Genomic DNA, 15,761 nt, shown 5'->3' with positions numbered 1-15,761 from the left:
CTGATTTTGCATTTGAAGCCTTAATTAATGACCATTGTGAGCAAGAAGGGAGGCTCGCCTGCTTCTCAAAGTCTAACTACTAAAACATTTTCCCATCAACTTCCTAATTTCTGCTGCCTAGCTTAACTTATAATATCTATCTGCATAAAATGACAAGAATAAAATCAGGACTCAATTTCTGATTGATCAAGTGCTGTTTAAACTGAAAATGTGATTATGATTGTGACCGTATGAGCTGTTTTTTGTTTGTGAGACTAATCCGACATGAGAAGAATCTCATTAAATATGTCAAACCGTCTCATTCACAGTGCTTCGTAGTTAATGAATTTGTTTTTCTCTTTCTTTGACTGTGGGAGATAATTGATACATTCATTACTATGATTGTAATTAGGCCAATATGTTGTTTGTTTGTAGTTTGTTTGATCTCTTTGTGCATGTTTTATCTTGTGCTGCTGCAGTTTTTAATGCTGATCTGACGGCATTCAATTCAGATTTATCTCTTGGTGAAACTTGTGAAGTTATTGAGAGACAACACAACAAGTAAAATCATCATTACATCTCTAGAATGATGTATATGTCTGTGTATTTTTTACAGTACACAATTTTCTACAACTTTGATTGTATTTGAGCTTGCTTTGGTATAACAAAAGTCATCAAGACATAAACGAGGCTTCTCACTAATCAATACTGATCCCTCCCTCCGTTTCCTCTCCTCCTCTCCAACTTTTTTACTCCTTCCCTCCAGTCCAAACTTCCCTATCTTGCCAGAGCAGATGTAAGAAGGCGGACATTTTCCTTACCTGGTGTTTGGATAAGTTTCCTCTACGTCAGTCCTAATTTTAAACCAAACCTGGCCTCCTATCATTTCATTTTATCTCTTTGAGCCCAGACACCAGATAGTGTGGAAACAGAAAGGTGCAATAAATATCCTTCCCCTCTCATCTTCCCTGCCTGTTTTTTAGGTACTTATTGATTGTCTTCCTCCCTGCGCTGCCTTTGCTTCCCTTCCCTTCCCTTCCCCTCTCTGTTTGTTTCTGTCCCTCTCTCCATTTCTTTTTGTGCTCCATCCATTTCTTACCAATTTTAGCAGATGAGTAGGAGGAGGGGTGATTGAATTGACAAGATTCACGCCACACATTCATTTCCTCTCCGTCTTCCATATTCATTACTTATCACTTGGGTGGTCATGTCATTTACGTTATTGCAGGCATATAAATTATGCCATTGGATGTCTCCAAAAGCCCTTGTTAGTACCGGGAATGCATACATAAGTAACATGGGTGACCCCAGGAATAATCTAAGACCTAACCCTGGAAGATGAAATCTGACCTTGGAAGATTTACTGTCATGTTTAATCCACTGATGGACTAGAGCTGTCTTTCAGTGTCAATCCAGTTCCAGGCCAATTTAATATATGCAGACAGAGGCATGTTTGCTCTGTATTGTTCAACCCACACCATTTAATCAGCTGAGTAAGTTTCTTTTTATTTATCTATTTTATCTATTTACCCATGTCCCTTTAGTGCACATAAGATTACTTATTATACCTTCTTCAGAAAAAAAAAATCTCTTGATGTCCATTGCTGTTGTTGAAGCTTCATCGATACTTCTCGTTATTTTAAAAAAAAAATTCATTCCGTACAATGTTTCCAACCAAAGTATTTAAACAGGTGACAATAGATATTTACGATTTGCAAATACAATAGTAGAATTAGAATTTAAATGAATAAAAGTCATATAATATGACAGCAAACACTAGCTGCATTTACATGGACAATATTTCTTCATTTAAATCTCCCTGATTAGAGATTCCAACTTAACTGTTTACATGGATGCTAAAAAAAAAGTAATCTGATAAAGATCTTTGTTCACATGCCCCAAGCATGCCCCAAGCATTTAATCAGAATATAACTTTATTGACATGCTCACAGTGGTTCAGCCCGCTGTGAAGCATTCAATCTGCTGGAAATTTAACAGAAAAAGTTTATTTTGTATTAAGACTATTAAGAATATTCAGTTGATTCATTCATTTGCACCATCTGTCAATCCACTACATTCATGTTTATTGAGGTAACATTGGCTAATTTTGCAACATGAGCTGTCAAGATTGAACTTAATTAACAGTAATGCTGCTGTCTTCTTGAGTATGAACAGGAGCCTCAGACGAATTATCCTCAAACCCCACATCCACACCATAGCAAGTCATGTTTACCAGTCGTTGCGCTCCCATTTGATCATCCATAAGTCTGTCTGGGTCTGAACCACTTTTGCCGTTTTGACTTTTGGCCTTGTAACGTTATTAGGCTGCCTTCAGACTTCTCCAGCGGTTCTTGATTTGGTCAGTGGCTTGGCCTTTCAGCCATTGAGGCATTCAACAAGTAAGCTGTGTTGGCCACAGACCAGTTCTGTTTTGCTCCCACCATGTTTTGCTTCCTGGAAGCAACGTCATCTGTGATGTCACGCTCACGTGGGGCGGGAATGCACACAAAGAATTGACGTGTTCCAACCAAATAGAATCGATTTGAATAAGCGTTTACATGGTTAATAATTTCCTTATTGAATTGGAGTATGAAAGGTTAACACCACCCCCCTCGATCTGATTGAAAATTCATTCCGATCAGGTGAGATCGGAGCGATCTATTCCAGTTGAGGTGTTTACATGAGGCATTTTTATTCAGAATAGGTGTTTATTCAGATTATTAGTGGAATATTAGGGTCCATCTAAACACAGTTACTGTAAAATGTTCTACAAGAGAATTGAGAAAAAGTATTTGCAGGATGTCCTTTCACTTATATCGAGTAAACGTAATGTTATTTTTTTATTCTGCCATTACCATTCAAGTTGTATTTCTCTATAACATGGTCAAGGGTGGACACGGGGGTATTGCATGAATAAATCTTTAATCTCTATACACAGCCAACCTTGTAAGTAGACAGGCCCCCATATTGATTGTCCTCAGATGTACAGAGATATCAAGCATTTGGGAATTCATGTTATGTCCCAAATGTCAAAGAGGGGCACTGAGGGTTTCATTTAATCAATAAAATGTTTGTTTTCTTTTTATATTTAAATCAATTAAAAAGTGAAGGTCCAGCATTTAAACATGCCAAAACATGACTTTCACTAATATTTCTTTTTCTGTCTGTTCTCTCCTTTCTACCTTTGTGTCTAGATGCAAGAAGCCCTCTCCATTCTGTCTGATGCTGCACCCCCTCAACACTCCCATGCACTACCTGCATATCCTCAGGAACAAAGACCTGCCATAGAGATCCAAGTAGCCCATCGCAGCAGGGAGGCCCCATCCTCCCACGCGACATCCAGGGGAGCAGCCAGAGACCGAGACAGTGATAGAGATAGAGACAGAGAGAGAGACAGAGACAGAGAGAGAGACAGAGAGAGAGATAGAGATAGAGATAGAGATAGAGATAGAGACAGAGAGAGAGATAGAGAGAGAGACAAAGAGAGAGAGAGAGACAGAGAGAGAGAGAAAGAGAGAGATAGAGATAGAGACAGAGAGAGAGACAGAGATAGAGACAGAGAGAGAGACAGGAACAAAGGGAGGGACAAAGACAAAAAGAAGAAAAAACATAAGAGGAGGTCAAGATCCAGATCGAGGTCAAAGTCAAAGTCAAAGTCGAAGAGCAAACACTCTCTTCCCAGTGCCTACAGGAGAGCCCGCAGGTCCCGGTAAGACACCTACAAAGCAGTGTACTCACTCCAAACTGTCAGTGGTAGGCTGGGAGATTCTATCCATCTGTCTAAAGATTCACTTTGAATTTGATTCAAGATGCTGTGATTTGATTACACAATGACTTTATGATGCAGCTTAACTTTTTATTTACATATTTTTTTCTCATTCTATGACTTTGTCATGTTAGCTTTTCCAATTCAGTTAGAGGAATTTTCTTACAGTGATCAGTGCAGTTGTCCAATTCATATCTTTATTGGCCTTTGCTGCTGGTTGCGACAGGTGCTGCACCTCAGAGGAAGCACTTTTACTGTTTGTTTTAATGGTGTCTTGCTTTACATGGAACCTAATTTTCAGTGGCATTAAAGATCTGAACTGAACTGTCTGAATCCACTTATTTTTGAATGGACCAAAGACCAACAGCAGTCCAAATTCTTAGTAATTTCTTGGTTAAATCATAATAATAAAAAAATGATAATGATGTTGAGGTGACACAAAACAAAGTTAAGAAACAAAGTTATCTTCCAAAAGACCTTTCAGTTTTATTTCCAAGCAGGTTTTTATATTACAAAGAATTTGCCTTGTTGTTTTGGTGCATAACAATAAACATAGTATAAAGAATATAAAGGAAGATAAAAGGAAGTACTGCAGGTCGAAAAAAGTTTGACTTGACGCAATAGCCATTGTGTTTCAAAATAATATTCCAATATTTCTTACGTTACGAGACATTTAATGTGACAGACTGGTAACTAGGGATGCTCCGATCAGGGTTTTTTGCCCCCGATACGAGTCCGAGTCCTTTGATTTTTGAGTATCTGCCGATACCGAGTCCCGATCCGATACTCTTATAATACATTTAAAAAATTAAAAAGATCGAAGAAAACTATCCAAGGTGTCCCTTATTTTTTATTATATTTTAATACAACACTTTAATAAGTGTTTGTTTTTCAAGTGTCGAATTAAGTTTGTGGTATTAAACGAAGCTTTGTCCTTACCACCCCTCGATATCCCAAATTTACATATCTGACAGTTTGCAACTGCATCGTTCTCGTCACTCACTTTAAAATACTTCCACACAGCAGACATGGTGCGCCACAACTCGCCACTCCGCTTCAAAACAAACTGGCGTGCTGGTCTTCTGCGCATGCGCATGTCGTAAACGGTGGTAGTAAATACTCATTTTATTTTTTTTATTTTGAATCACCAATAGCCCATATATCAACAATCTAATACAAATAATGACTAAATAAATATATATAAAACCGATCTCTGATCGGGTCGTAACGTCCGAGTCCCGATCGAGTCTTCAGTGGCGTGATCGGCCCCGATTTCCGAGTCACGTGATCGGATCGGTACAACCCTACTGGTAACATAATGATTAATCACCCTCTGTTTAATATTCCACTTCAGCTGAACCTTTAGTGCACAGCACAATGCAACCATATGAATAAAAATGTTCGTAGAAAAAAATCTATCCCTACGTCTCTGTTCTTTCTCCTCCGACTGCTTTTGAAAGAGGAAGAGAAAAAAGGTGAATTAATAAAACAAATTCCCACAATTGTTAAGGGTTGAGAGGAAGTGATGAAAGGTAAATCGGGCTGCTTTGTTTCTGCCGTTCATCTGTCAGGCTAAAGTGAACAATATTGACCAGGCAGCTGTGTTTTGCCACCCGAGCACAGGCTGACATTAACTCAGCTGGCCTGTCCTTTCTGTCTTTGATTTTAGAAAATTGGTCTAATATGCTCCTCTAACCCTGGCTATTTAATGTCTGTAAATGACATGCATGCTCTGCATACTAGCCAGTGGGGGACAATGATTGCAGTCCTGCCCTTTTCTGGAAAGAAATCTGAGAAATGAATCTCTTATATCTCGCATTAATATTTAATTCTGTTTTCTTTTCAGGCCGTTTAAAAAAAACAAACATTATTTACATACTGGGAGTCCACATGATGTAATCTTTATTGAAGTAATTCACTGAATTATGGTATATTTTTGTCCTGCAGCTCAGTTGCACAGTATTTGCATTAGTCTTTAACTGCCTTGATGTAAATTTATGCCACATTTAGGTCTTCAGATAGTCTAATTCAATCAGTACAAACCGTGATTGGCTATTCTTGTTTTTAAATTCCCCATCCTGATTGCCCATTTTATTTCTTTCTCTTGCGCATTACCTCTGTCATTGTCTTATCCCTCTCGTTTCGCCCCCCTCTCTTCTTGTTTTTCATTTCAAATGCATCAGCTCATCTGCCGAGCTCCATCTTCTCTAATTTAATGGCTTCCCCCATCTTACTCCTTCTTTGTTGTCCTGTCTGGCCAGATCCCGCTCGCACTCCCCGGGGAGAAAGGACAGGAGGGGCCTCTCGTCAGAGAGGAGACGTGAGGACCGAGAGCGTGAGCGCTATCATCCCAGCAGCAGCTCCAGTCTGCCCAGGGGGCATTCGAGATCGAGGTAAACCTAACAGCAGGTGTCAGTAGTCTGTGGTGTGAGGATGAGTCACGGGTCTCCACATTTACACGTGTCAAGGCAGAGAGGGGCACCAACACTGCCACAGTGAGGTGTCATGTCTTAAATGTTTGATCTTTTTCATTTGGTTTCACAATTAGGAACCTTCATTTGGTAAACTGACAACTCTGAGTGTGTATCTACTATTCATTAAGCAACGTTTTAGATGTCTTAATCCCCAAATAACCACTGACGAAAACTGCAAAGGACAGCTTCTACTTAAATGCATTTCAAGTAGGGCTTTTCTGAATACACAAGCACTCTGATATATTGTGTATTCTCTGGTGTTACCGCCTGAATCTGAAATGTTTAAGCTCCTGCACTTCCCTTCTCGCTTGTGTCTTCCAGATCCCCTACTGAAAAAAGGAGCTCCTTGTCATCCTCAGGACAGATGCAACGTGTGGGTTCCTCTCTCTCCCCGTATTCATCACCCAGAAGAGTTTTGTCCCCATCAGCGAGCCCAGCCTCCAGCCTGGCCCACTCCAGGTAACCCTCTACAAACCTGTCAATCAACCAGCTAAGCGTTTAGATTGCTTTGCCGGCTGTAACTAAAAGCCTCCTCACTAAAGAAACCAAAGGCTAAAGCTGACAACTGAGAAGATTTATACAATATTCATTCCTTTTCCTTTTAAACGTGTCTTATTTATACAGATATATTGTTGCCTCCAGGCCTGTGAAGCTTCTCTCATGAAACCAACAGAATCCCACATAAACAGACACAATAAGTAGCTGAGTACTTCAGAAATTGGCTATTATAGCAAGCTGTCAAAACTGTGTTTGTACACCCTGTCAAAGGCCAAAGTGAAGATGGTGTTTCCTCTCTTTGAACACCACAAACATCCTTTGCTGAAGACATGGTTAAACCATTGGCTCGTCGAGGGTGCTACTACATCGTAGTCTAGGGAATGTGCCTGTTTTGTTTTAGAGTTTGTATGGACTTTTGTTTTTTCTTAACTTTTTATTTATTTACACTTTTCACATTCTCCACATTGTACAAACAGTGGACAAAAAAGGGATAAAGGACAAACAAACAAAAACTGTTAACAAGAGACAATCAGTAAACCAAGGCAAGTTTGCCTATTTAAAGGTCAGAAGTTACTCAGGGTACAATGTTTATGAGAAATCTGTCTGACTGGCTAAATAAACACGCCATTTTTCCCATCGCTTTTCACCCAGTTCTTTTTGAAGTCGTATGGAGGAAGTCATCTGCTCTAAAGATTGATGTTTAAAAATATTGACAAAGACAACAGCAGTAGGGCAGTTTCTGTGGCCAGCGCTCTTTATTGGATTTGGGGAAATTTACACTCCAGCCAAACTTGTTAGCTGGGATAGCCTTACATTCGTCAAACACATTAGTCCTCATCCTAAAAGCCTTATAGTGCAACACAGTGTTTGGAAATATAATAAAGCCTATCTGTCATATTGAACGCCCTTTTAAAGGATTTTTGTTTTAAAATAAGTTAGCTAGAACAATTAAGAGTGCCAAAAGGGCAGAGACTGCCTTTTCAATCACATCATGAAGCTAACACTAGCTTAATTAGCTAGGTAACTATAGCTAAAAAAAATCTAGACAGCTAGAATAGGAAGCCTACTATGGTCTACCTCTGTCTGTTGCCATTGTTTCAAAATATGGAGGGGAAGAATTTCGAGTGGTCTGTCACATTATCTGCAGTAACTAAGGGGAATGGAGCTTAGCAACCAGGCAATTAATGGAGGTGCTGTATATCTTAATGCAATGCTTTCCTGTCCAGAATTCAGCAGACTGCCTTAGAATGAACATCAATTTATGCTGTATTGTCATTTGTATCTATATGTAGTGTGCCATCATTATAAACTAATGCTAGCTTTGTGAATATGAAGCTCCAGTGGGTAAAACAAAGCTGGGGCATTATCCATTGTGTCCGAGGAATTCTAAATCCAGTATGGACAGAAGAGACTTGAAGCCTTAAATCTTCAGCGCCAGTGATGCGATGGCTTGGAGCCAACATCTTTCAGCTTCAAGATCTTAAGGCGTTTGTTGCAATGAACACAATCTCTTCTAATGACTTGGGGTTGTTGGTCTGCTGTTTAAAATATTTGCAACAAAAAACCAATGACACTGCTGCATACATTAACTTGTGACTGCCAGAGGGCAAAATGTAGGCTAAATCACTCAGCCCTCCCAAAGGAAATGTATGCCCACTGTACCACAGTAGCTGAAGTAGAGAAGTCATTTTCAGTACCAAAGTATCGTGGATAAAACCAAAACACGAAACATATCTGAAAAGCTAATTAGTGAAGTGAGATTTTCTAGAGTTTGAGGTGGTCAGAGAACAGAGGAGTTGATGAGGAGGGGGCTGAAGTAGAGCTGGTCGTCAGTGCAGCAGATGACTTAAGAAAGCTGCACAGTTTACAGGAGGCTCTGCAGGTGGTTGGTGGAGACGAGCATAGAAATGCTGCCCTTCACATTGCATTGGGTCATATAACTGACAGCAAATGTCAGTGTTAATTTATGCAGCTCTCAAATCATCGCACATATTGAAGCAATTAACTTATTCAGAGCAGGAAGGTCAGATCTTAGATTGGAAATTCATACCAGTAAAATCCATTTGTACTGTAGGTGCCTGACTATCACTGATATGTTCTGCACTGGGTGAAGGAGCATCAGCCAACTTGAAGGAACAAAACCAACACAGCATATCAGATAAACCCATAACGTTAAGTCCTATATTGATCCTGAAGTCTGTCATCATGGTAACAGGCATAATGAACAGGCACAAAATGGTTAAATTGGATGTGTGGAAACACTTTGGTTTTCAAATGTAAGAACGACCCGGAGATGAGGTGCCCACATGCAGAATCTGTCAGAGGAAGGTGTCTACCTCGCAAACCATCACCTCCAATTGGTACTGCCTCCTCTGTGACTACCATCTGTTTGCTAAACAGCTTTTTTTCATGAAAAGGGTGTTTTCACTTAAAAACAGATTTAGTGAAGCAAAAAAAATATATTTGTTCCGTTATGTTCTAGTGCCATTTTTGGGTTTTTAGGTTTAGTTCAGGGAATTGCTCATGTCTAGCCAATGCCATATTGTCACAGCAAGTATAAAAATAAAAAACACACAATGGATTCATTTCTCAGAACATTCATAGAAAACAAGATAAATTAATTTCCTCATTTAATCCATATGGCTCAATTGTGTTCAGTGTATAAATCCATTAGCTTTCTCGGCGTAACGGTGTGTTTACAATGTCCCGTCCCCCGAGGGGATGAGGAAATCTTTTTAATACCCCAGAATTTCAGTGTAGAGGCAGATTCATGATTTGCATTCACGTAATGAGGTGCCATCGTATACTCAAGATTCTCGGTGTGAATTGCAGTCTTATGTTCTGCAGTCCTCCGTTTTAGAGCTCGTTTAGTTTGGCCGACATACACAGCAGAGGTTTGAATCTCTGTATGCACTGGACCTGGCAGGACTGAGTCGTACAGTGTAGGGCCATCAGCAAATGTTACTTGCTACACCTTAATGAAAGCTTTTACTATAACCATGTGCACCAGATTTTATCTTAACATATTATGTCATGCAATAGTTTTTGTAAAGAACTTCCATAGACTAAGTGACCATAAAAACAGAAACACTTAGGACAAATGCAAGGCTTTGCCATTTCTTAAATAAGGAATATTATTTTCTAACCAGTGACTTTATCATAGTTTTGTCTTTCATTATTTGTAAGAGGAAAATGACTCTGAGGATCATGAATAAGAGCACAGATTATGAAATAAGCTGCAATGTTAGTGTAATTCTGTAGATGTTAAAAAATGAAACATGTATATTACAAATTAATAATGTGCCGAGTCCTGCTTCTATTTTTTCACTATTCTCTTCCAAAGCTTCCAAGCTGTTAGATTCAGAGGAGCCAATCTATGTAGCTGGCCAATCAATACCAATTCATTTTTAAATTTCCATTAGTCCAACTGAATCAGGCTAAATGTTTAGCAATGAGTGGACAAAAGTTGAGTCTTCGATTTGCAGAACGCAGTCTAACTTTTAATTACACTGGGTTTATTCTACAGAAACGTTTCTGAATGATGACATACCATGTAAACATTTTCTGTTTGTACAAGAGACAAATCGAAAGGCTTCTCTTTGCGCAAGGCCATTGCTACAATTTCATGCTTTTAAAAGCCTGTATATCCCCCGTGTGTTAGCCCTTTGTTAAGATGAGAATGCTTTTATTTCTTTCATTTGTTTCCTTTTGTCCGCAGGATGTAGTAAATTGGTCTGTCTTTCCAGGACGACAGTTTTTTTGTTATCAAACGTTCTGCTTAGCCTGCGTAGGTGGCTCAACAACAAACTGTGTATGAATGCAGCTGGTTTCTTTCTTTTGGTTTACTTTCTACTAGGAATAGAACGAGGGCTGCAACTATTACTGTTTAGTGTATTGGCAATTACGCTGCTGAATATTTTCCACTTTGCTTTATCGTTCAATCTATAAAATGTCAAAACATTGTGAAACATGCTTATCACAATTTCCCAGAGCCCAAGGTTGCATTTTTAACTTGCTTCTTTTGTCGAGCCAGCAGTATAAAACCAAAAAACTCTTCATTTGCTATCATAGATGACAAAGCAGCAAATCCTTAAATATAAAGGTGCAATATGTCAGAATTTTATTTAATAAAAAATGAAAAATAATTGTACAATTAACAGAATAATTGTGTTATTAACAGAATGAGAAGAAATAACATTTTTGACATAATGTCGAAGACATTTATGTATTCTGTTGCAGAAGTATACCTGTCTATTGAAGTAAGCATGTTACTCAGCTGGCCCCAAGCCATTTTTTACCTCAAGAGATGATCAGCTGACAGTAAAAAACACAGACAATCCCCTAGTGCTCTGAGCTTCCAGTCCAGGCGGAGTTAACTTAAATTTGAAAGTTGGCCAATTCTTACATGTTGCACCCTTTAAAGAAGCTGGAATCCAGCAAATGTTTGATATTTTTGCTTAAAAATGACTGAAACAATGAATCAGTTCTCAAAATAGCTGGCAGTTGAATTTCTTTAGATCTATTAATCGACAAATCGTAGCAACATTGGATGGAACCAGAGCAGCATACCATAATAATCCCAAATGATGTATGTAAAGACGTGTAATACCCACAACTGACAGACACAGATACACACATTTCAAATTGTCACACTTTTTCAGTGGACCGAAGCTCTACATCGTCATCAGCAGTCTGTTCTGCATTTCACCTGTTGTGTTCAGTCAACCTGACGCGCTTGAATTAGTCTATTTTAAAAATCCTTTGATAAATTATGAAGTGTTGACGTTGGAGAGATTAAAAGCTTTGGACAAAAGCCCCGAGGTTCAGTTCGAGGCCTGCAACTATGACGCTTTGCTGTTTGTCTGCGTGCGTACATACTTGGCTGCTCTCTACATTGTTGATGTGGTGGTTAGTTTTTGCAGGTAACATCCCATTCCTCTCTTACCTCTCTGTCTACTTCCTCTCCTCTCCCTTCGACAGCTCTCGATGCCTGTCCAACTTTGAACATTTCAGAAGATATCATGAATATTGTATAGCTTCTCCTGTTAACATGATTGGCTTTCTTCTCTTTGTTTCCCCTCTCTTTCTCCATCTCTTCTCTCTACAGGGGCGGTTCTTTGGAGAAAGACAAGGCAGTGTCCTCATCCATAGTATCCTCTGTTCAGTCCAAAATAACTCAGGTATTGTTCTTTGCTTTTATCCCAAAATATGTCCTCTGGTGAACTGTACAGTCTACCGAATGCAAGTACTGAGTGTTCTTTGTTTCCATCATGCAAAGAGGACGGACGGGAAGTGCTGGTTATTTTCACTGACAAAAAGCCTTGTTTTTGACCTGGACCATCTTGGGAAATGTTCCTTAAATTCATTTGATATTCTGTCGACATATTTTTGTATTGTTAAGGTTGATGGAAGACTTTTGTGCAAAGTCTCACTGAAGCTTACCATAAAATCAGTTGATAGTATTTTCTTGCTGTAGTTTCTGGGTTTTGTATAGTATAGCATTAGAGCTGCAACAATAAATCGATCTATCGATTTACAGAAAATGGATCACCAACTATTTTGGTCGGTGATTTTTCAAGCAAAATACAAATTACGACTAGCTGGTGAACATTGTGGACTCTATAGCAGCTAGAAAGCCAGATGTATTTCAGGAGTTGGTAGGGACCAAAAACAGAGCTAAAAGAGAGCAAGTATTTATTTTTTTATCAAGATATGATAATGGAAATGTTGCTCCTTAACAGTGGGAATAAGTAAATGTTGGCCAACATATTGGTGGTGATATGTCAGTGTTGAAGTAGTGTCAGCTTGGCCCAAGGTGTCCCCAGTTATTGGAGGTTGAACAAAAGTGTGTGTTGATGGTTTTGACTGGGTGACAGCAACTGTCATCAAGGGCTCACAGAAGCCACGGCCTCCTATTGAGTGTTAAAGACGGAATACACACTTCCCTCGATAAAATTACAGCAATCACACACCACTCTCTGCATGCAGCCACTTTCTCACAGAGTGACGAGGCTTTGAGTTTGTACTTGCCACGTCCGTGTCCTGCTGGATCGCACTTGGATTGAACAGTAATTCAGTGGAACACTTGCATGATAATATGCCTGACACATTTAGACTGTAGTTGAGGTGGCACGCACACTGCAGCTGTCCTGTAATTTCCCTACACAGGAGGACAACGGCAGCTTGAATTTCTTCAACTGACGACACCCAGTCATCTTGTGCATGACCAAGACATTGCATTATGAACATCATTCTCTGTGGCCATTAAAGGATAAGAAAATATGAAAATTCAGTCTTTATCTACTCACCCCCATGCTGAAGAAAAGTCAGGTGAGGTTTCGTAGTCCACAAAATATTTCTGGAGCCTCTCAACAAAACTTCACTGCAACATTCTCCTACACAACTGAGGTAGCTGGGGACTTGTTTTAAAACATAAATGATGAGATCCCAAATTTATTTGAAAAGACATTATTTACAACCCTGTCGAGTGAGTACACCTGCTTCAGACGTGGTTTTCAAGTCAATGTGGGATCTCCAGAGACTTGGATTATGGTGGGCCATCTGTATGGAGCCATTTTGTGTTTTTTTGTTTTCCCCAGCTACTTCAGTTGTTTAGGAGAATGCTGCAACGCTGTGAAGCTCCAGAAATGTTTTGTAGACTACAAAATCTTCATCCGACTTTCCACTGGTATGAGGATAATGAAGAATTTCTTTGGTGAACTTATCCTTTTAATATGCTGCAATAACAGCCTCCTCTCTTCTTGGAAGGCTTTCCACAAAAAAAATGGAGCCCCTTTCGCAGGGATTTGAGCCTGTTAAACCACAAGAACATCAGTGGTGTCCAGGTGATGAGGCCTGGCCTGTGATCAGGATTCCTGAATTTATCTTAAATTTGTTGGACGGAGTTGAAGTCAGGGCTCTTTGCAAGCTGGTCAAGTCCTTCCACACCAAGCAAAAGTAAAATAATTAGTTCATAGACCTCGCATCAGCATGGGAGAGTGTCATGTTGAAATGGAAAAAGTACTTTTGGTTCCATAGTGTGCTGTAAAGGAAGGACTGGGTTGTATATAACATGGACTGCATTTATTCAGCGCTTTTCTAGTCATACTTTACAACACAAGTCAGCATTCACCGATTCACACACACATTCACCAAATGCATCACAGCCACAGGGAGCAGTTTAGGGTTCAGTTTCTTGCCCGAGAACACTTCAGATTATGCACCGCTCTACTTTATGAGCCACAGTTTGTGACATAAAGTCTAGCTAAGTGATTGGCTGTGTATTTTTTCAGTATGGAACATTGTTCTCCTCATTTGAATGTTAAAGCTCACATAAAAGGCAGACGGGGTCTGAATAAGTGGTGAGCACATTACTCACAATGTAACCTCTTTCACACCTTGGCAATAAATCCTGACCTGATATACATTCTCCCTGCTCCTCTTCCCTGTTTAAAATTATAATGCTTAATTTATGGCCGCCGTCACACTGCTTTCAGAAATGCACCTCAATCAAATGCATCCACACGTACCAGCTTTGGAAGAAAAATGTGTTGCGTGTTTGTCGAAAAAGCTATAAGCAGGATAGATGGCAGGAAGGAGAGGAGTGTGTACAAACTACTAGATTCGTTTAAAAGAAGTTGGGTTGTTATTTGTCTTCGTGTCAGCTCATAGGTCGTTTGTGTCACTGCGCTCTGGAGTGTTGTTAAATGAGCAAAAAGGCTCCAAAGTGCCATCAATACTAATGTGAGCTGCAACCTATGTTCACTTCAATCAATTATTAGAGAACAAAAGCCACAAACTTCTCTGTCTTCATTCACCTTTTCTTAAATTCTTTTTATCTAGCTTGCCTCCCTCCTCAACTACTTAAATGCAATATTGTGATATGCTGTTAATTTACTTAAAGGGGCACTATGTAGTTTTGGAGAAGAAACTAATATATACAATATTAATGAGATAATAATACAAACTCAAATATTTATTTTTCCATAACTGAATAAACAAGCTGGCGACAATCAGGTCCCAGAACACTGTTTGAAGCTGGAAAGATGGCAGGGTCCGCCAAATATAAACAAAGTAAAACAGTATGACATTGTGTTGTCCTTTTAAGGTCAGTTTGTTTATTCAGTTTATTCAGTCATTAACACCAAGAGATTTTGTTTATTTACTTTGTTTAGGCATAAAAAAATCATTCATTGAAGATCTTCCCCTGCTGATTAAAATGTCTTCCCCAAAACTACATAGTGCAGCTTTAAGTTTGACTGCTGTGGAAACAATCCCTAAAGACAAAACATCAAATCCAATTACCTTGATTTGTTAAAAAGCCTTAAATCAACTCCAAGATGAGAGACATTTCTGGAAGCATCAAGACTTAAATTATACGCGCTCCTTTGCATTTTCAGCCTCAATCACCATCATTGATTAATAATCCTCAGATGTCAGTAATTTAATTTCTACTTGTCACTGCATTGCATGACGTGATGCAATATTTTGATGCATTAATTCTTACGCAACCAGTGTACAACTGAATGTATTAAACATGCAGAGTGGGTCTCAGTGTGAAGGTGTTGACATTAAGTATGAAATGTGGCCTCAGTAATATCTTGTAAATAAAATGTTTAGCACCCAAAGTATAAAACGCGGTGTTGAAACAGTTATGCCCACGAGGAACCCAGTGTTGCACTGAACGTAGAGAGACTGCAGTGTCGGACAGAATGCAAGAAGCATCGGGACTCGTGCTAATGGAGGTCAATAGAGTGTGAATGGAGAGCCAACACAAGCTTTTCTGTGAGCGTTTCTACAACTTGCACAGAATTTGTATTCTCTCATCTGGCCGTGGGCAACTGTGTGTGTGTGTGTGTGTGTGTGGGGGGGAGAGTGAGTACGTGTCCGGTGTTTAGTCAACAGATGCACCGCAGAACCAAAACCAAACATTTCATGTCTCCTCTTGCTTCTCTCTCATCAACAGTGGCATCTTATTTCTTCCTCTTTCTTCTCGTGTCACACAAACAAACGCACGTTCTCCTCCTGCCTTCATCTCGACATAC

The 15,761-nt window shown here is 39.4% G+C and overlaps 1 protein-coding gene across 1 annotated transcript in view; it reads left to right on the top strand.

Moving 5' to 3' along the window:
* The window catches only part of sfswap (splicing factor SWAP), a 52,957-nt gene that overhangs the window by 33,009 nt on the left and 4,187 nt on the right, over positions 1-15,761 (top strand). The window contains exons 15-18 of the mRNA XM_073477753.1: positions 3,174-3,688; positions 6,007-6,138; positions 6,541-6,678; positions 11,825-11,897. Of these exons, the coding sequence (XP_073333854.1) occupies positions 3,174-3,688; positions 6,007-6,138; positions 6,541-6,678; positions 11,825-11,897 (858 nt within the window). The remainder of the gene's footprint in view (positions 1-3,173; positions 3,689-6,006; positions 6,139-6,540; positions 6,679-11,824; positions 11,898-15,761) is intronic.

Source organism: Pagrus major, chromosome 12 (assembly GCF_040436345.1).
Source record: "Pagrus major chromosome 12, Pma_NU_1.0".
Taxonomy (NCBI): Eukaryota; Metazoa; Chordata; class Actinopteri; order Spariformes; family Sparidae; genus Pagrus; species Pagrus major.
Note: the sequence above shows the minus strand (reverse complement) of the source record. Positions and strands in the feature narration are given on the sequence as shown.